Source organism: Lagenorhynchus albirostris, chromosome 10 (assembly GCF_949774975.1).
Source record: "Lagenorhynchus albirostris chromosome 10, mLagAlb1.1, whole genome shotgun sequence".
NCBI lineage: Eukaryota > Metazoa > Chordata > Mammalia > Artiodactyla > Delphinidae > Lagenorhynchus > Lagenorhynchus albirostris.
In genome coordinates this window covers 52,369,836-52,391,405 of record NC_083104.1, presented here as the reverse complement: position 1 = coordinate 52,391,405, position 21,570 = coordinate 52,369,836, and the positions used below count along the sequence as shown (strand labels likewise).

Here is a 21,570-nt window from a genome sequence, read left to right as displayed (position 1 = left end):
CCTCTGGAGTGAAAGTAAAGCCAAGGAGACCATGTTGACCTGCTGTGATCCAGTAATGCATTGTCGAGGTTAAACACAAAAACACAAGGGTACTTGTACCAAGAAGCAAGTGGTTACATCCATGGTGGGGCCTTAGAAACCCAGCTTTTCTTTTTCTTTTTTTAAACAACAGGAATTTACTTCTTACAGTTCTGAAGGCTAGAAAGTCTAAGATTAAGGTTTAACCAACACTTTTCTATGATGAGGGCTCTCTTTCTGGCTTGCAGACAGCTGCCTTCTTACATGGGGGTGGGGGGGGGGTGGGATCAGGGAAAGCAAGTTCTCTGGTACGTCTTCTTATAAGGGAAACCCAGCTTTCCTTTACTCACAAATGCCAGGATCTGGATCCTCATTAGATTCCAAGGAGATCTAGAAATTAATGGGAATGATCCCCACTTTCAGGTGAATAAGACCAAGGCCCGGAGAGTAAGTTACCAGCCCCAAAGGTCACACAGCTAATATAGAACCCAGGCGTGAACTTGGGTCTCCTGTTTCTTGAAACAGAAAGCTCTTTCTACTCTTACACATTGGTGTTGTGAAAATTTTTGTTTCTTTTAAAAAGGGCTTTGGAATTCCCAAGTGCCCATATTATAGGACTCTTCAGAAGAGTAATACTGTTGGGTTTGCAGGTGCTTTGCAAAAGTGTATTTAAGTTTATCTACCACTCCAGAACTTACTTCCACCCTTGTCAAACACACCAGCAATGTGAATCATTTCTCCTTGGCAGCTTTGTTAAAGGAAGCTCTGTTGTACAGACATTATCTGATTACAGTGGAAAATAGATATAATCGAAAGAAAACCATTTTTAAAAAATTTCTTTAAAATTTTTATTGGAGTATAGTTGATTTACAGTGTTGTGTTAGTTTCTGCTGTACAGCAAAGTGAATCAGTTATACGTACCCATATATCTACTCTTTTTTAGATTCTTTTCCCATATACGTAATTACAGAGTATTGAGTAGAGTTCCCAGTGCTCTATATGTAGGCCCTTATTAGTTATCTATTTTATATGTAGTAGTGTGCATATGTCAATCCCAAACTCCTAATTTATCCCTCCCCCTGCTTTTCCCCATGGTAACCATAAGTTTGTTTTCTATGTCAGTGACTATTTCTGTTTTGTAAATAAGTTCATTCATACCACTTTTTTTAGGTTCTACATATAAGCAGTATCATATGATATTTGTCTTTCTCTGACTTACAAAAACCATTTTTAATTTCATTTAAATTTCATTATTTTTGTCTATTTGTGGCAAACTACTTACGGCTGTAGTTGTTATATACTCTTTTATAATTGTTTCATTTACTTCTGTCAGCATACATCTTCATAGTTGCGTAGCATTCTGTTGACAATCCATTTATCTGGGCACTTAAAACATTTTTTTTGAGGGGGGAGAAACAGTAATTTTGGAGAGGAGAGATATCACAAATAGTAAAAGGAGGAAAACAAAATGACCTATAATAACATTACCCAGGTTGATATTTACAAGAGCAATGTAGTCACAGGTAAGAAAATTCAAATAGTACAAGGAGGTATAAATTAGAATTAAGATTGTAATTTCCCACCTATTCCCTCTTCCCAAAGAGAATCACTGTTAGCAGTTCCTATGTATCCTTCCAGAAAAAAAATTTTCATATGTATGCTAGTCTGTATATAGGTTTTATTCTTTCATAGTTAGTTCTTTTATTCATCTATGCTTTTAATGTAGCCTGTCAAATTGTTGTGTAATTACTTTTATTTTTCAAAAATAATTGTTAACTAGTTGTTCCAGCTCAATCCTATTTGCCAGTAATCAATTTGCTAATCAGTTGGTTAGGATTGACTGGTTACACCAATCATTCTATAGGGTTGAGACTTCTCCAGTCCTTGATTCAAAACTGTAGATTTGAGGGACTTCCCTGGTGGTCCAGTGGTGAAGAATCTGCCTTCCAATGCAGGGGATACGGGTTCGATCCCTGGTTGGGGAACTAAGATCCCACATGCTGGGGGCAACTAAGCCCATGTGCCACAACTACTGAGCTCATGCCTCAATGAGAGAGCCTGTGTGCCACAAACTACAGAGCCCACGTTCCCTGGAGCCCACTCACCACAACTAGAGAGAGAAAACCTGCACACCATAACTAGAAAGAAGGCTGTGAGCCACAACGAAGAGCCCATGCTGCAATGAAAGATCCCACATGCCACAACTAAGACCTGAAGCAGCCAAAAAAAAAAACCTGTAGATTTTAGCTAGGATTTTTACATGCCTCTTGGCCTTGTTTTTCCCAGTTGGGTGCATTAGACTTTTTTGGTGTGTAACACAGACAAATGCACAGAAGTTACATCTCTTCCTCTGGCTTCTGTTTACCCAGTGCTTCTACTGCCTTCTCTGTGGGTTGGTCCATGGCTGGTAAGAGTGACCTGAATTAAATTAAATTAACTGTTGAAAGTAAGATAGAACAGGAAAGTGATATTTTAAAATTTTTCTTATTTTATCTGAATTTAATTGTGAGGAAATATCAGACAAGCCCAAAGGAAGGGACATTGGTACAAAACAACTGGTCCACACTCCTGAAAAATGTCAGTGTCATAGAAGATATTGAAAGGCTAAAGGAGAAGTCTAGAGAGACCTGACCACTAAGTGCAGTGCAGGATCCTGGGCTGGATCCTGGTTGCCATAAAGGCAACACTGGGGTAATGGGGGAGATTTGAATATGGGTTGTAGTCAGATAATTGTGTCAAGGTTAAATTTTCCGGATTTGATTGTTGTGCTGTGGTTATCCAGGTCTCCTTTCTTGATGGCATTAGCAGCCAACTCATTTTTAATTATGACAGATTCAGGAATCTTAGTCCACTTGAGTCTCCTGTGGAGGAGGAGGAAGATGGCATTGTTTTCAGTGTCTGGTAAAAATACTAACGAGCATGGGGAACTGCGGCACCCCCTCGTGGTGAGAAATCCCTTCCTCTTTGGGACTGACTTCACAGAGTCCGAGACTTCCACTCAACCCACAAATATTGTTCAAGTCTGTTATGTATCAGTCATGATGCGAAATGTCAAGGATTCATAAGCCCCTTCTATGCAGAAGGAGCTTCTAGGTACACAAACAATAGGGAATTACAGACTGAGATGAGTGTTTTGAAGGAGTCTTATTAAATAGGTTGATTATCTCCAAAACTTGGTGTGGAAGAGAAGTGGAATTTTCCTGTCTTTTGGTTCATATTGAGTTTGGGGAGCCCTTCCATGTGGCTGATGGGCCTTTCCAGTTCTGGACCACATGCCATGGGTCCCTGCTTGCTGCATCACTGCTCATGACTGGTAATAATGATACGGTCAGTGCTTTCTTATCCATGATTTAAAACAATAAAAGATCTAAAAATTTAAAAGGTACATTTGATAATGCCATTTGCAGCAACATGAATGGACCTAGAGATTATCATACTAAGTGAAGTGAGTCGGACAAAGACAAATATCGTTTGATATCACTTATATGTGGAGTCTAAAATATGATACAAATGAACTTATTTACAAAACAGAAACAGACTCACAGACATAGAAAACAGTGGTTACCAAAGAGGAAAGGGGGTGGGGTTGGGATTAGCAGATACAAACTACTATATATAAAATAGATAAGCAACAAGGTCCTACTGTATAGCACAGGGAACTATATTCAATATATAATATATTCCATATCCTATAATAAACCATAATGGAAAAAAATAAATAAAAGGTGAATTTGAGAAAATGTAAGATTGCTGTAAATCAAGCTCACCTATCTAATGGACACCATGTGTAATTTGCAGCCACAGAGGTACCAGCAGATGCCACCTTGTATCAGTGGCAAATGGAGAACAGTCTTCTCCCTGCCATGTGTCAGGTTACTCATAGCTGCTGATGGCTGGATTAAAGTGGCTCGAGTGGGAGGAGTGAGGGCCTGTCTGTAATGCTTGTGAGCCTCCCTCGTGTCAGAGGCACCAGGCAGTGGCCGTGGCGGTGAGGACAGAGGAAAAAGACAGGAATAACATCACAATGTGAGACCGGGGCTGGTTTGCCCAACCCAGGTGAAGAAACGGTGCTGCTGGTCTGGAGGACTGTTTAAAAAAGGAAGAGGACAGTTTGCTCAAGCGGACATACTTCTAATATTTGGACAGAGGAGAACTCAGCTAAATGACATCATAGCAATTCCTGTAGAATAGAAAATGTGTTTCTTTTTTTGTTGTTGTTTATTTTGGGGCCGCACGGCACGCGGGATCTTAGTTCCCCGACTAGGGATCGAACCCGTAACCCCTGCATTGGAAGCATGGATTCTTAACCACTGGATCACCAGGGAGGTCCTGAAAATGTGTTTCTAAGTATCGGGTGTAAGTATTTTAAATATTTTATTATATGATGGCAAATTTCCTTAAACCAAACAGAAGTAGGGAGAACGGTATCATGACACCACTGCCCATCTTTAGTAATGATTAACTGCTGGCTGGCCATATTTCACCTGTTTCCCACTCTCTTTCCACTCTCCCCTGGATCATTTTGACATTATATTACTTCTGGGTGTAATTTTGATTGTTGACAATCCTCTTTTTTTCCTGCGTTGGAAGACTATAGTTCTGATTGTGATGTTTGTTGCTTGTTTATCTTCTCTTTTCCCACCCCTGAGAGGAACATAGCGTAGAGAGGGAGTGCGGGCCCTGGAGCCAGAGCACCTAGGTTAGAATTGGGGCTCTGCCTCCTACTAGCTGTGTGACCTAGGGCAACTTGGTAAACCTCTCTGGGCCTACTGTCTGTCAATGGGGCAAATCAGTCATAGGCATGTAAGTATCAGCTATCTTATTATTATTATTATATAGACCTTTGTGTGATCGTTGTGAGCCTAGGCTGTTTTCACACCTGATTCATATTTAACCTCAGACAGTCCTGAGTGCCATAGTGTTTTACTCATGAGGCTAGAGGAGGTTAAATCAGAGGTTTGCCAACTTGTCTGCCCATTGGAGTCACCTGGGGAGCTTCAGAAATTAGTGATGCCTGCTCCACCCCAGAGCTTGTAATTTAATGGGTCTGGGGTTTGGCCAGACTTTGGTGTTTTTAAAGATCCTGGGTGATTGTAATGTGAAAACAAGCTTGGGAATAGGCTTGAGAACCTCGAGGCAGGAAGGGCCAAAGTGCCATAGTCCCCACGCTCTGTGTGGAGATCATCACGTGGGAGCTAGGTCTTGGCTGGTGAATTTTATCATCCTGATTTCTGGAGCCCTCCCAGAGCAGAGCGCCACGCTGCATCCCACCAACCAGAGCAGATCTCACATCAGGCTCTATGTGTAAAGTTTTATTTTTGTTTTGAACTGAAAGTCGCTAACCAAAAAAATAAGGTGAAAAGTACTGATCCTCTGTGTCATTCTAAGCACGGTCCCAAGGGAGGGGATACAACGGGAACAAAAATGAGGACCCTTTGAATGCATTTCCGTCTTCCACAATTGTCAGGAACATGTTTGTTGATGTTGTATCAGTTCTCTTGTTGCCATAGTGATGCTAAGTAACAAACAATCCCAGATTCTCAGTGGCATCCAAAATAAGCACAGCTAACACGTGGGTTAGCTGTGGGTCCACTGGAGGCTGGCGGATCAAAGCTGGGGTCGTTCTGCTCCTTTGTCTCATCTTCCTGTAGAGTCCAGCGGGCCAGCCAGGATGTATTCTCACAGTGAAGGCAGAGGGACAAGGGAACCAGCCCTACTGCTGCACAAATAGGCTTCAGGCCTCCACTGTGTCAGGTCTATTAATGTCCCACTGACCAAAGCCAGTCACATGACTAAGCCCAAGGTCAAGGGGTGGGGAAATCTGTCCCACCCTCTGTGAGTCCAGGCACATCCTCTGGTCAAGCCAAATGCTGGTAGAAAGGGATGTACTTTCCTCCCCTGGAAGGAGCTTATAAGTTTGTATGGTAGCAAAAAGTTGCAACAGTTTTAGATATCAAATAATAGAAAGATGCTTAGATAAAATATAATGCATGGATGCAGTAAACTACAAAGCAGCCATTTAAAGTAAAGTAGAAAGTGTATGATGTCACTGAAAATTATTCCTGCCATAAACGGGGGAAAGCAGATTATGAAATCACATATGTTCTCAATTTTGAGAAAAACGATGTATATTCCTATTTCAGTAAGTTAAAGATGTATGCCAAATTGTTAATGATCCTGTGGTGGGATTGTGGAATATTTTAATTTTCTATTTCTAGTCCTATGACTCTTCAAAATTTCCTATCAGGAAAATATGTTATTTTTGTAATAAGAAAAACGTCATTTTAAACTGTGTTAGATGCAAAAATTAAGATGAGAGGCTGTTATTAATTTCCTTTTTTCTAACCTTTCAATAGGCAGCAAGGTAATAGAGAACGGCCTTCTCTTCAAAGAACTTCTGCAGACTCCAAATTTTCGAATTACGGTGGTGGATGATGCAGACACGGTTGAACTGTGTGGTGCTCTGAAGGTAAAGCAGCCTTGATATTTCTGCTCACAGGAGGAGTGATCACACAGGGCCACTGCTAGCATCATTGCAGCCAGTCCTGAAGAATGGCCTCTGTGTTCTGTGCACGTACTTCTGGGGAGAATAGTGAATTGGCAGCCTTGTTTATCACTTCCTGCTTTGCCCCAGCCTTTCCTTGGCGGTTAGATTTCCTCTCCCACTCATGGTTGGCTTTTATTTGTAAATCTGGGAGAAGGGTGGGTGTTTGTTCTTTGGGAAATTGACAGCACTAACATTTGGAAAGCCAGGGACTACTTTGATTGTGGAGTCTTACCTGGGAGTGAAGTATTCTATTAATTTATACATTTCTCCTACTTACTGTCTTGAGCAGGAAGAGGAACTTGGCCCCTCTGAATGATGCTACTCTACTGGTTTGATGGTGTGGTTGGTTGTTGTTTTTAAAGGAAAAAAAAACAATCTGCTGCTGACAGGTCTTTCTAAGAACAGCTTTATCTTTGCCTGTAAAGGGAAAAGATCAGATTAAAGAACCAGCTTCTATTGGCTAGTGGCTTGGGAGGGTCAAGGGAAGTTTCCACACTTGGTCTTGGGCTCCTGGCTTGTTCCCCTCTGCCTTTAAAAGTCGTGGTCGGGGTCCCTGGGGAACAGCCCACGGGAAGCTGGGCTGCATCTTCTCATCCTTCTCCCCTTGGAATCAGAGCTGCCTTCGCTGCCATCTCAAAAAAAAAAAAAAAAAGGGAAAGTAAAGAGCTTCCATGTGAATGGATAACCCCTTTGAGTCACTTCTGAGCAATTTCTTTGGTAGCAGAAGCGGCCTTTCAGGAATTTGAGCACCTAGGGTAGGAAATTAAGTAATCTGGCATTCGCCTCACTTTGTCAGGTGAAAATTGCAAAGATCAAAAGAATGCAGGGGAGACCAGTCCAAAGAGTGCCTTCCCATGCTTTCTCCAAAGTGTACACCTTTTTTCCTGGTCAGAATTGAAAACCACTTTGGAGAATTAATATCGTGTGTGTATGTGTGGTCACGTCTCCATACAATGAGAATTTTAAAAATTGAAGCCAATGAAAGACTTGGGCTCCCAGGCAGTCCATCTTTTGGGCCTCTCACTGTTGTGGCCTCTCCCGTTGTGGAGCACAGGCTCCAGACGCGCAGGCTCAGCGGCCGCTCCGCGGCATGTGGGATCTCCCCGGACTGGGGCACGAACCCGTGTCCCCTGCATTGGCAGGCGGACTCTCAACCACTGCGCCACCAGGGAAGCCCCAGTCCGTCTTCTTGAATGCTGGTGGGGGATTCTCACATTGCACACGGCCTGCTATACATTTAAGATGCTGGCTTTGGCTGTGTTGTTTATTTTTGTTGGTTGAGATTTTTATGTGTTTTTAATAGTCCTTCATTAAACTAATGACAGCTCGCCAGCAGTGGCACCATGAAGGCCTAATTGCTCAGCATGGTCTGTGTGCTCCAAAGCTCTCTTGAAGTGACTGGGTTATTTTCGGTGGTGGATGGGGAAGCTGTGAGAACCCGCCCAGAACAAAGGAACAGGGGGAGAAGAAAGATTCTAGATTGAGGGCTCTGGAGAAGTTTCTGCTGACGGGACCACATGCTGGTCCTGTGTCTGAACTGAGCATGGCTTTTCATATCTGTTGGCAGGAAGCCTCCCGCTACCCATGATAGAGTGGTTCGTGGGGGGCAGAGGCAGATGGGGGTTGAGGACCATTTAGCATCCTTCCCCTGGCTTTCCTTTAAAACAGGATCAGTTACCATCACTGCTGCTGGCTTGCATCAGAGCTGGGAGTTTTGAAAACTGAGAAACAGGTGCTTTGGCAGTAATTGAGTCTAACCATCCCATTGGACAGATAAGGAGATAAGAGAGCCAAAGAGTAAATGACTCAACCGGCTGTATAAAAAAATTAAATTAAATTTAAAAAAAATAAAGAGTAAATGACTCAAACTTAGCAGATATTAGCACGGTCAGAATGTGATCATGGATTTTAAGATTCAGTCCGGTGTCTTTTGTTACTCTGGACGACCTGACTTTTCTGGTTGGTGTCCAGGCAAGTTGAATGAAATGAAGCCCTCCCTTGCTAGAGCCTGCCCAACCACGGCAAATGGGCGTGTGTTTCTTTGATTATGTAATTAATCATTTTGTTGTTTTCTTCCTGATTATAAAAGGTAGTTTCACACAACAGAGAGGTGTAGAGAAGAAAGTGAAAATGACTGATAGACAGTCCCTACATCCTGAGATAATCACTATTAATGTTTGTTGTCTCCCCTGCCAGTCATTTTAGCAAGCACACATTTGTTAGGTCCCCTTTTTGAAACAAAAACTGGATCTTACTGTTCAAGCAGTTTATGTTTTACTTTTAAAAAAAAATTTATTTTATTGAAGTATAGTTGATTTACAATGTTGTGTTAATTTCTGCTGTACGACAAAGTGATTCAGTTACACACGTATATGCATTCTTTTTTGTTTTTTTCCACATTAACAACCTTTAGTAATCTTCTCCACACTAAAAATATTTTTGAAGTACACTTTTTTTTGTGCTCAAAAACATGAGGGCATTTGACTTACCAAAAAAAGGGGAAAAAAAGGAGGAAGAAAGATAACAGCTCCTTACAAGGATAAAAGAAAATGCAAAATGCAAAATCATGTTGTACCAGTGCGTCTTACTGCTTCAGAATGTCCTTCACCTCTTAGCTAAATTAATCTCTTAATCACTACGGGAGTATTCCTTTTTAAATATCAACTTTATTTAGGCATAATTCGTGTATATTAAACTGCACCCAGTTAAATATATAATGCAGTTGGGTGTATATACCCTGAAAATCATCACCACAATACAGAGCATTTCCATCACCCCAAACAATTCTGTATGTCTTTTTTTAGTAAATTTATTTATTTATTTTTGGCTACGTCGGGTCTTTGTTACTACACGTGGGCTTTCTCTAGTTGCCGTGAACGGGGGCTTCTCATTGCAGTGGCTTCTCTTGTTGCAGAGCATGGGCTCTAGGCACATGGGCTTCAGTAGTTGTGGCACGCAGGCTCAGTAGTTGTGGCTCGCGGGCTCTAGAGCACAGGCTCAGTAGTTGTGGCACAACGGGCTTAGTTGCTCCGCGGCATGTGCGATCTTCCCAGATAAGGGCTTACCTGTGTCCCGTGCATTGGCAGGCAGATTCTTAACCACAGCGCCACCAGGGAAGCCCACGTATATGTCTTTTTGTAGTTCACCCCTCTCTCCCAAGCCAGCAGCCACTGATCTGCTTTTGTACACTATAGAATTTTTATAATGGAGTTGTGCAATATGTACTCTTCTGTGTCTGGCTTCTTTCACTAGCAGTGAATTTTTGTTTTAATGTAAAGTTCAAGAGGTACTTCATATAGAAAAGTACAGAAACCATAAGTGTACAGCTCAACCTATGATTTTTTTTTATTTATTTATTTAATTTATTTTTGGCTGCATTGGGTCTTCGTTGCTGCATGAGGGCTTTCTCTAGTTGTGGAGTGTGGAGGGTACTCTTCATTGTGGTGTGCAGGCTTATTGCGGTGGCTTCTCTTGTTGTGGAGCACGGGCTCTAGGCACGCGAGCTTCAGTAGTTGTGGCACGCAGGCTCAGTAATTGTGGTGCGCGGGCTAAGTAGTGGCACACGGGCTTAGTTGCTCCGCGGCATGTGGGATCTTCCCGGACCAGGGCTCGAACCCCTGTCCCCTGCATTGGCAGGCAGATTCTTAACCACTGCGTCACCAGGGAAGTCCTCAACCTATGTTATTTTTAATAAATACTTTATCAGGATTAAGTTTCATTAACAGAGACCCAAAATAATAGTGGCTGGGACTTCTCTGGTGGTATAGTGGTTAGGAATCCACCTGCCAATGCAAGGGACACAGGTTCGAGCCCTGGTCTGGAAGATCCCACGTGCCGCAGAGCAACTAAGCCCTTGCGCCACTACTGAGCCTGCGCGTCACAATTACTGAAGCCCACGCCTAGAGCCCACGCTCCACAAGAGAAGCCACCGCAATTAGTCCGCACACCGCAACAAGGAGTAGCCCCCACTCACCGTAACTAGAGAAAGCCTATGTGCAGCAACAAAGACCCAACACAGCCAAAAATAAAAAATAAATAAATTTATATAAATAAATAAATAATAAAACCTGTGCACTAAAACCAGATTTAGTTTCACAAACAATTTTAAAAAAAATTAGTGGCTAAGCAAGGTAGAAGTTTATCTCTTTCTTGTGTAAAAATCCTGAATCCATATGACAACTCCATTCCACCAAATTCTCAGGGACCCAGGCTCCTTCCAGCTCACGAGGTATGGCTCTTGTACTTGTATTCCAAGATGGTGACCAGAGCTCCAACCATCACATCTGCCTTCCAGGCAGCAGGGTGAAAAAAAGGATAAAGGGCATGTGGCAGCTGTCTTTTAAGGCAGGTTCTGGGAGTAACAGTGTAACAGTTTGGCTTCATCTTAATGGGCAGTACTTAATTGTGTGACTATACCTGCTGCAGGGGAGGTTGGGACATTTCCCCCTCTCTCTGGGTAGCCATATACTTGCATGAAAATCAGGAACTCTAGGACTCAGGAAGAAAAGGAGAGTAGATTGGGAGATACACCCATTACCTGTGCCACAGAGGCTCGGCATTCTTTGTAGGGTTGTCTGTGGTGAGGCTCACCACCCTAATTGCTGGGCGTGTAGGTTTCCTCCAGGGCTTTGGCTGTGATGAATGTACTGTGGGCCACAGCCTGGTGCCCCGTCTCAGCCAGGGCCACATGTGGCTGTGTGCATTTACATGCAAATTAATTAAAACTTTTTTTAAAAATTCAAAATTCAGTTTCTGAGTCACAGTAGCCCCATTTCAGAGACTCAGTAGCCCCATTAGTCTTAAGTGAGTCTCAGCAGCTAGTGGCTACTCTGTTGGACGAGCAGATAGCAAACATTTACGTCATCGCAGAAACTTCTGCTGGACAACACTGCTCTCGCTAAGGCAGCTTCTCATCAGGGTGTGCAGCCTGGTGGGCTGAGCGTGGGCTTGACTTTGGGCCTCCTAGACATCTCAGCCAAGGTGGCCTTACACAGTACCCAACCTGCAAACCATACGTGGTACCTCGACGTAGTTAGCCTACACTTTTCAGGTTTCTGCGAGGCGAGGTCAGATGCACTCCGAGGTGGCCTCAAGAAGAGTCAGGCGGGTTGTTGGACTTACAGAAAATACTGACTTGGTTTTCAGCAGGGCCATTCTCCCTAGGTGGTGAGAGTGTTGGCATAAACTGCGGGTCACATGGGCTGCTCCTCCAGTTTTGTAGTCTTTTTGTGGGTGGGTGGGAGCGAAAGAAACTGAGCCCTATCCAACCCGCCCCGATTCAGGATTGCAGAGACCGCACTTCGCGGAGGATGATTGCCTCTGAGTATTGCTATCACCCGGGAAATGGGCAGGGGCTTAAGGACGCCTGTCTTCTGAAAATCATGGTATTTTTAGCTCTGTTTAAAATAGTGAATAAATTTTCACTATTCACATGAATAGTTTAAAGCAGATTTAAATGCCCAGCGGATAGTGATAAATTTCACAGCTGAGCGACCTCAGAGGACATCTGTTCGGGTGCTATTCAGACATGATCTGACCAGCTCAGTGTGTTTATTTTTCTTTTGACAGTGATAAGTGGTAGGTGAGAGAGTGAGGATTTCAGGATGCATCATATGGTGATTAAACAGGGCCCAGGGTCCCCTTAGAAGGGAGGGGTTGACTCTGCAGTGGCCCCTCCTCCCCGTGGTGGGGAGGCCAGACATCCAGGGGAAACTGGGAGGTGGTCCCAACCTGTGTGCCCCTGGGCCACGGGCACCCTCCTCTGCCTTTTCTCTGAGCGCAGTGACATAGAAGATTAGAAGCACGCGTTGGAGCTCAGGGCTCGTGCATTACAGCTCCTGCTTGGATGTTTCCAGTGACTGAGAGCGCACTCCCTTTGCTTCGGTCTTTTCCGTTGGGTGGGGTCAACTCTTCTTGTTAGAAAGTTCTTGTCTTGCTGAGCTGGCCCCTCTGTGCCTTCCACTCACCGGCCTGGAGCAGCCTTGCGTGATCTGCTCCCTGGAGAGAACTAGGAAGCTGGGCTGCCAGGGCTCGAAACCCAGCTCTCCTGATCCTGACTGTACAACCTTGGGTGTGCTACTTACCCAGGTGCCTGAGTTTCCTTGCCCCTCACTGTGTGTAGTAACAGGACCTGCCTTGTAGGAACGTTGTGAAGATTAAATCAGTTAATAATATATGAAGCACTTAGAAACAGTTCAATAAAGAAACATCTTTATTGGAGTATAATAGCTTTACAACGGTGTGTTGGTTTCTGCTGTATAACAAAGTGAATCAGCTGTACATATACATATGTTCCCATATCCCCTCCCTCTTGCGTCTCCCTCCCACCCTTCCTATCCCACCCCTCTAGGTGGTCACAAAGCACCGAGCTGATCTCCCTGTGCTATGCAGCTGCTTCCCACTTGCTATCTGTTTTATATTTGGTAGTGTATATATGTCCATGCCACTCTCTTACTTCGTCCAGCTTACCCTTCCCCCTCCCCGTATCAATAAGGTTAACTTCTGTTGTTATTTTTATTATTCTTTCCCATAAATCTTTTCTCCTCCTAGGCCTCCTGCTTTTGCCTCCTGAGCCTCCATGCAGGCCCAAGAGGCAGTCCTCTTTGATATCTGGTTGCAGAGGTCTCAGGAAGGTCTCTTGGACCCGGAGAGGGGTGGGAGTGGCCAGGCCACATTTGCCATACCATGGAAGCAGCAGGGGACAGGGAACAGTGGGCCCGTGGAGCCAGGCACCGGGGTCGTGTCCCATGTGCATCACTTACCAGCCGGGCGTTCTTGGCAAGCCGTTGACCCTCGTTGAGCCAGCCAGGGGGACAGGCACATGCTTGCCGGGGTTGCCATGAGAATTTGGATGAGACCGTGTGTGCAGTGGCCTGGTGGGCTCACTGTAGGCGCTTCGTAAATAATCCGCAGGAGCCCCTTGTTGAAAGGACGTCCGTGTTATGTTCCATCCAGTCTGTAGACGTTGGCTGGGGTTGGTTTGTCAAGTGACCTCCAGAGTGGGTCACGTTGTGAGGGGGGGGGCACAGGGACACAGCCCAGGAGGCATCAGAGAGCCATTTCCACAATCTAACCATTTGGAAGCTAGGCCTTGGCATGTTGCCATGGTAACTTCGATAAAACCATTTGGTGGGCTCACCAACAGTTGGCTTCGTGGTCTCTGTGGTCAGTCTCTCTGCACATCCTTAGGTGTCTCTCTGTTGCCCCAGGGCTGTCCCACTGTCTGCAGTCCCCTGGGACTGCAGTTCAGGCCACAGCTGATCCAGATTCCCTGGAGGGATGTCACCAGCAGAAGAGCCTTGAGAGATCTCGTCCAAGCCCTGAATTTAACAACCAAGGCCAAGAAGGCTCAGACAGATGGAGTGATTATCCCAAGGTCACACAGCGACAAGGCAGACTGAGAACCAGAAGCCCACTGGATGTCATGCGTGTGCCCCTCGTATCTCCCTATGCGCTTCCTCGGTTTGGCTGCTATGCCAGGAGGGGTGACTGGGCCTGTTTGGGCCCAGCCTTGGGTGTTCTCTTGCTCCTGGTCTCTGCACAGTGTCCCATCTAAAAGGTCCGGCTGTTCCATCCCAACTCAGCAGCTCTGGGGCAGAGCCGCAGAATGGATCCCAGTCCGCCTGTCAGCATCTCTCCAGCTCCTTCACTCTGCCTGTCCCCTCTCCTCTGCACGTGATGCTGCCAGATGCCAAGCGCGCCCAGCCAGGAATCGCCCTCCCCCCATCCCTGTGCACACGCAGCAGGTGCTTGGGGCTGGTGGTTGCCGTCAGGTAGCTGCTGAGACCTACAGTCTGCATTGCCTGTGTGGTGGGAAGGACTGGAGAAGCTCACAGGTACAGGCAGAGGTGGTACCTTATGAAAACATGCTCCCGGGTCAGGAGGCTGGATTCCTCAGCTCCGCCTGCAGCTGTAGGAGCCGGGGTCTGCGTGGATCCTGGCCTTTGCAGAGGAATAGCCAGAACCAGAGTAAGGCCTGATGTGATTGCTGAGGAAGGGAAGATTCCTTTAGGGCCCCTGCCTTCAGCTCCCTCGTTCAGCTGTCTTCATCTGCTGCCACCCGGGGAGCCAGGAGAGGGTCCTGCTCTGTCGGAAGCCCACCGAAGCCTCTAGAGGGCTCACGGGAACTTTTTCATCTGAAGTGGCCGCGTCCTGTCAGGGAGAGCCTGGCCACATCAGTGCTGTGTTTGATCTGTCTTATAAAAAACTGCATATCAACCAGAGAAGACATTTTTCCTCCCCAGGTCATTCCATTTTCTATCTTATCCCTCAGATTTATAGTCCTGAATGTTTATAAAATGTTCTGTCTTTAATTAATTTTTAAAAATTAAGCGGAGTGAGGAAGAAATGCACTTATTTTAGCTTATTTCTCACTGTTACTCACTGGCTTCATAGTTTAAGGTCTTAAGGCACAAATCCATATATAGGCATCAGGTATTACGGCAAAATGCTTGTGTGGTTAGACAGAGGCAGAATACTTGCATTTTTTCCTGCATTGAATGCTCTTGGAGAGGGAGCTGGTAACATGGAAAGAGCTGGCAACCTGAGGGTTGACTGGCGTCCCAAACAAGTCCACCCCTCCCCCCACCACCACCCCCTGTCACCTCCACTCAGGCACTACTTGGCATATGTGATTGTCTGGTTTTACATAGGATTTGAGACCCAGTTCAGATGCCACTTCCTCCATGCAGGCTTCCCTGCTTTGAAATGAAGCTTCTCTGCACAATCTCGTCCTTCTGTCTCCTGATGTGCTTTTCTGTGTCTTTTCCCAGTGATATTGTCAACTCCTTGAGGACACCCTGTGTCTAATTCTATCTTTGCAGCCCCCTGTCCCCTGAGAACACCCTCAGCCCCTCCAGGGTCCAGGGGGCTTCCCACAGAGCATGCTCAGTACACATGGGTTGAAATGAGACCCAACCTTCAGTACCTCTTACGGAATATCGCTTTCTGCTGAGCATCATTGTGATTTGTGCACAGGTTTTATTTTCCTGCTAAGTTGGGGGTGACGAACTTTTTCCAGAAGAGCTCGTTAGAAAATGTGGGCTTTGCAGACCTTAAAGGTCTCTGCACAACTACTCAGATCTGTTGACAGCACACAGGCAACCACAGACAGTATGTAACTGAACGGGAGTTCCTGGTTTCCAGTACAACGTTACTTATAACACTTGGCCCTGATTTGCTGGCCCCAGAACTAGGTTATCAGCCTCTGAAGAGGCAAGTCTGTGTCTGATCTGCCTGGTGTGCAGCAAAGAGCCACGCAACAACCCAGCGCTTCAGAAATGCTCATTTAGGGATTATTAAATTTATTTATTTATTTACTTACTTATTTTTGGCTGAGTTGGGTCTTTGTTGCAGTGCGCGGGGTTCTCATTGCGGTGGCTTCTCTTGTTGCGGGTCATGGGCTCTAGAGCACAGGCTCGACAGTTGTGGCGCACGGGTTTAGTTGCTCCGCAGCATGTGGGATCTTCCCAGACCAGAGATCAAACCCGTGTCCCCTGCATTGGCAGGTGGATTCTTAACCACTGTGCCACCAGGGAAATCCCAGGGATTATTAAATGAAACAAAAGGCAAAAACTTGATTTGCACGTATGCATTCATCATCACGCAGCAATTCTGACCCAGGTACGCTCCCAACAGAAGTGCCTGCTCACGGCCACCAGAGGTCATGTACCAGGTGTCATAGCAGAGCCATTTGTAATGGCTCCAAACTGGAAACTACCCCTATGCCAATCAACAGAACAGATAAATTGCAGTATATTTGCACAATGGAATATAACGTAGCAATGAAAATAAATGCGTTATGTGTAAAAATACGGCTGAAGCTCACAAACGTGATGTCAAATTGAAACAGAGAAGATAGACACGAAGGATTACACCCTGTATGATTCTATTCATATAAAGTTTAAGGACAAGGAAAGTAAACCTGTGCCATTAGAAGTCAGGAGAGAGGTTACCTTTGGTGCAGGGGTGACCAGGAGAAAGTCAGAGAGGGCTTTCTGTGGCACTGGTTACGTTCTACTCCTTGATCAGGGAGCTGGTTACACAGGTGTGTCTGGTTTGTGAAAATTCATCAAGCTGTGCACTTATGATTTGACTACTTTTCTGTGAATGTTATAGTTGAATAAAGCCTTTGATTTATTCAACTATAAAAGAAAAAAAGAGGGAGGGAAAAAAATAAAATAAAAGCACCTATTGCAAATAAAAAAGAAAAAGAAAAAAAAACCGTTTGTTCAAACAGTATTTGACCAGAGACTACCATCCACCGTTCCCATTCTGGCTGATGCCGCCCTCTGAGCACAGGTGTAGGCTCTTTGCCCTGTGAATGGGAATATGGGAGCCTTGTCCCTTCTTTCTACTCTCTCTCACGGGTACAAAAGCAGACCCCTGGGTCGTGGGACTTCCCTAGTGGTCCAGTGGTTAAGACTCTGAGCTCCCAATGCAGGGGGCCTGGGTTCAATCCCTGGTCGGGGAACTAGATCCCCCATGCTGCAACTAAAAGATCCCGCACGCAGCAACGAAGATCCCGCATGCTGCAGCTAAGACCCGGCACAGCCAAATAAATAAATAAAGGTTAAAAAAAAAAAAAAAAGAACCCTGGGTCGTGTGGGACCCAGGGGAGCCAGTGTCCCTCCTTCCCTGCATTCTCTCCCCCAGCGGGCGTGTGACGGCATCCCCGGGCTTCTTGTCTCCTTTGTAGAACATCGTGGCCGTGGGAGCCGGGTTCTGCGACGGCCTCCGCTGTGGCGACAACACCAAAGCTGCTGTCATCCGCCTGGGACTCATGGAAATGATCGCCTTTGCCAGGATCTTCTGCAAGGGCCAGGTGTCCACAGCCACCTTCCTGGAGAGCTGCGGCGTGGCTGATCTGATCACCACCTGCTATGGGGGCCGGAACCGCAGGGTGGCTGAGGCCTTTGCCAGGACCGGAAAGGTAGCCCCCGGTGTGGGATCCCAGTCTGGGGAGAGCCGCTGACCTGTGGGTGGAGTCTGTGTGTGCTGGGCTTGTCCTGCTAACCCCCATCTGCCTTTGCTTAAAAGTGCTTCAGTCCTACACCCTCTGCCTTGTATGTCGTTATCTTTTCTTGGCTTGCAGCTCTCCTCCCCTACTCTGCTCTTAAAATAAGTGATGCTCTAGATTTTACAGGAGATTGTTTTCATCCTTTGTTTTTAAGACCATCGAAGAATTGGAGAAGGAGATGCTGAATGGGCAGAAGCTGCAAGGACCTCAGACTTCGGCCGAGGTGTACCGCATACTCAAACAGAAGGGGCTGCTCGACAAGTAAGTGTCCCATTGTCCATGAGGCCAGGGGAGCGGCCATCATCCCCCCGCCTTGCTCATGACCCCCAGCCTGGTCAGCACATGAGCACAGGCACTTGATGAGTGTGTGCAGAAAGTTACTGGGTTAGTTCCGTCCTTTGTGTGATGTGAGGGTCTATGGCAGGAAACATCTGCCTACCCTGAAAATGAGCATTTACACAAAACACGAAACGAGGGAGGAAGGCTCAGCGCTGTAGGGCATAGTACAAAATAGGAAGTTTGAGATTCTGGCTTGTCCTGCGGGGTGTTTGGTAAGAGCTACATGACATACATTTTAAATTTTAAAAAAAGATTACTTTGTCCTTTTAATAAAAAGATACAGCCTTGTTAATGAAATGTCAAACAATTCAGAAAAGAAGGAAGGACAAGTTCCCCCCAGGACTCCAGCACTAGAGATACCCTGTTTAAGCTGTGATGAGCAGCCTTGTAGTCTCCCCACGCATCCTCTGCTGCCTGTCCAGGTGGGTCATGTGTTAGAGGCGGCTTGGATCAGCTTGCCGTGCTGCGGGATGGAGGGAGGAAGCCCGGTGGTCCCGCAGAAGCTGCCCAGCATCTGAAGCTGCCCCAGCCCTTCCTCTTGTCGATTTGCTAAGCCTGTCTTCGTAATCACGATGCTACCACACCACCCAGTAAATGCTTGTGTGGCACATCCTGGGCGTCCTTAACGCTCCCGTAATAGTCTGGAGAGGTGGGTGCCTGGGAGAGTGGGGAGCTGGTCCCCAGCGTGCACTTCTCTGCACCAGGAGGTGGGTCACGGGTCTGCCATCAGCTCCCTTACCCTCTACAGGTCAGTCTAGATGCTGCTGGTCCCAAGCACCTGCATCTTAACCCTGCCGCCTGCATCCAGCTCTCCCCCTTGTTCAGCCGTCCAGTTCCCTATTGGAAGTTAGAAATGAGGGGCAACAGAGCATTTGTCTTCCTTCCTTAATTTGCATTTGATTTTTTTGAAACGGCTTTCAGTGCCAGCCGGGAAGAGGGGGGAGTCATAAACAAGCGTCGGAGGAGGAGAACTACCTTTTAATCATGATTAAAAGGAAAATACCCATGACATGCATGGTTTTCCTTACCTATTTAACAGCAGACACTGATGGGTTTGTGTGTGATTGGGGCTACTTTAATGACCGTTAAGTCTTTATCAGGAATTTTTGTTTTAAGTCTTAAAAAAAATACCTGGGTGTTTGATGGTGGTGAGTCTCTCCCAATCACAGTTTTAAAGTGGCATCTGTGTGCAACCAAGGTAGAGTCCTAGGATCCCACAGTAGTATACAGATAGGATAGGGTCCTGTCCTTTGATAGGATTCTATGAGTTGACACACTGGCCGGTGTGAGTCTGTGTGTGTTGTCTAACTACTGGAGGATACAGTCTGGAACAGGTGTTCTGGGATCAGTACCTGCCTGTTTTAAAGCAAGTGTGACCAAGCAGGAGAAACCTGCCTCTCCACAGTCATGTCCCATTTTCTTCTGATTAGAAATAGACCCAGCCATCCCTGTGCTTAGTGAGGTCGCTGCTGGATTGAGGGGCACCTGCCCTTCTCCCAGGCCTAGTGTCGAGTCCCATCCCCCACTGCGCCTGCCCCCAGTGGCACAAGTAGAGCGAAGTCCTGCTATTCTCCCTTTGCACCACCGCTTACCTGGATTTCTTTCTTTTCCATTCCAGCCATCACCATGCTGGTCTTCCTCCATTTCCTTCTCCCTTGCCTGCTATAGAAAGAGCGCCGAGCAGGACAGTGGCCTTGTGTCTCATTAGCTGTGTGGTCTTGGGCAGGTCATGTTTTTAGCTGCTCTGTGCCGTTTATCCACAAAGTCAAAGGGGTAGACCAGATGACTGCTGTGGTCACCTCTAACTCAGAGGCCTCCTGCTCTTAGAGAAGGAGGTCCACAGGCCTTAGGTTGGCATCTCAGTTGAGTACCAACTTTGTTTCTAACAGCGTGTCCTGTGACCCCTGCTTTAGTGGAAGCGGACCTCCCTTGGCCCCAACCGCCTCCTTCTCAGACTCCTGTGTGCATCTGTCCTGCGGTTTGGCCTGCCTGGACACCCCCTTATGAGCATCTCAGCCATCATCGCCCACAAGGCAAGCCAGGTCTGTCCTCAGAGAACCTCTTTCATATCCTCCAGATACAAATCACTTTCCCTGCTTTGAACTTACTGTTTAGAGCAGCAGTCGGCAAACTTTCTCTGCAAAGAATCACATAACAAAGATTTCATCTTTGTAGACCACATACAGGACTCTGCCCTACAGTCTTTGTTTCTGTTCATAGTTCTTTAAAAAGGTAAAAATGATTCTTAGCCTACAGGCGGCACAAAAACAAGTCACAGGCCAGACTTGCTTCTCAGGCCATGGTTTGCCAACCCCTGGTTTAGACACTATTGCTGCTAATGTGCTATGGACTTAAAAAAAAACAATTAAAGTTATACAAAAGAAAAACAAATTAAAGTCATACAAAAAGGCACACAGGGGCTTCCCTGGTGGCGCAGCAGTTGGGAGTCCGCCTGCCAATGCAGGGGACACGGGTGCGTGCACCGGTCCGGGAAGATCCCACATGCTGCGGAGCGGCTGGGCCCGTGAGCCATGGCCGCTGAGCCTACGCGTCCGGAGCCTGTGCTCCGCAGTGGGAGAGGCCACAACAGTGAGAGGCCCGCATACAGAAAAAAAAAAAAGAAAAGAAAAGAAAAGAAAAAGGCACACAGGTTAAAGTGGGTCCTGATCCCTACGCCAGATGGAGGTGGATTTCTCAGGGTTCATTGAACTTTCCACATGGCCCTTTTGTTTGTGTGATGGGTAACGAACTCCACAGTCTGCTTTGTCCCTTTTCATCACTTCAGATTTTTTTTTTCTTTTTTTTTTTTTTTTTTTTGGCCGTGCCATGCAGCATGTGGGATTTTAGTTCCCCAACCTGGGATCGAACCTGTGCCCCCTACATTGTGTGGAGTCTTAACCACTGGACCACCAGGGAAGTCCCCTAGGATATATATATATATATATATATATATATATATATATATAAAATTTATATATATAAATATATATATTAAAAAAGGGGGAGGAGAGAAGGGGGGAAAGAGGGGAGAAGGGGAGGGAGGAGGGGGAGGAGAGAAGGGGGGGAAGAGGGGAGAAGGGGAGGGGGGAGGGAGGAGGGGGAGGAGGCAGCGTGGGGAGAGCTGGCGCCCTGTGGAGCTGTCACTCATAAAGCAGAACGGGCAGGCTCAGCCTCATTTCCTTACTCCTCATGACCAAAGCATGAAGCTGACAGTAAACAATGTGGGCTAAATCAGGCCTCCTCTCCTCTTGAGTCTTTTTTTGTTTGTTTGTTTGTTTGTTTGTTTGTTTTTGCGGTACGCGGGCCTGTCACTGTTGTGGCCTCTCCCGTTGTGGAGCACAGGCTCCAGACGCACAGGCTCAGCAGCCATGGCTTACGGGCCCAGCCGCTCCACGGCATGTGGGATCTTCCCGCACCAGGGCACAAACCCGGGTCCCCTGCATCGGCAGGCGGACTCTCAACCACTGCGCCACCAGGGAAGCCCCCCTAGGATATATTTTGAAAATCATTCCGCATCTGCACCTAGAGGTCTCATTTAATGGCTGCAGAACATTCCATGGTGTGGGAGAACCTCAGTTTATTTATTAACCAACCTTCTCTTGATAGACATTAAGACATTAATAGACATTGTTGGGGTTTTTCTGCTGTT

General features: G+C 46.3%; 1 protein-coding gene across 5 annotated transcripts in view; it reads left to right on the top strand.

Moving 5' to 3' along the window:
* GPD1L (glycerol-3-phosphate dehydrogenase 1 like) overlaps positions 1-21,570 on the top strand; it is a 107,419-nt gene that overhangs the window by 28,056 nt on the left and 57,793 nt on the right. For 3 of the 5 annotated variants that reach the window (XM_060162473.1, XM_060162477.1, XM_060162475.1), the window contains exons 5-7: positions 6,375-6,487; positions 17,262-17,495; positions 17,737-17,843. In XM_060162473.1, coding sequence (XP_060018456.1) covers positions 6,375-6,487; positions 17,262-17,495; positions 17,737-17,843 — 454 coding nt within the window. Of the gene's footprint in view, positions 1-6,374; positions 6,488-17,261; positions 17,496-17,736; positions 17,844-19,810; positions 19,964-21,570 lie in introns of all 5 variants that reach the window. The other 2 variants (XM_060162476.1, XM_060162474.1) reach the window with 2 other exon arrangements.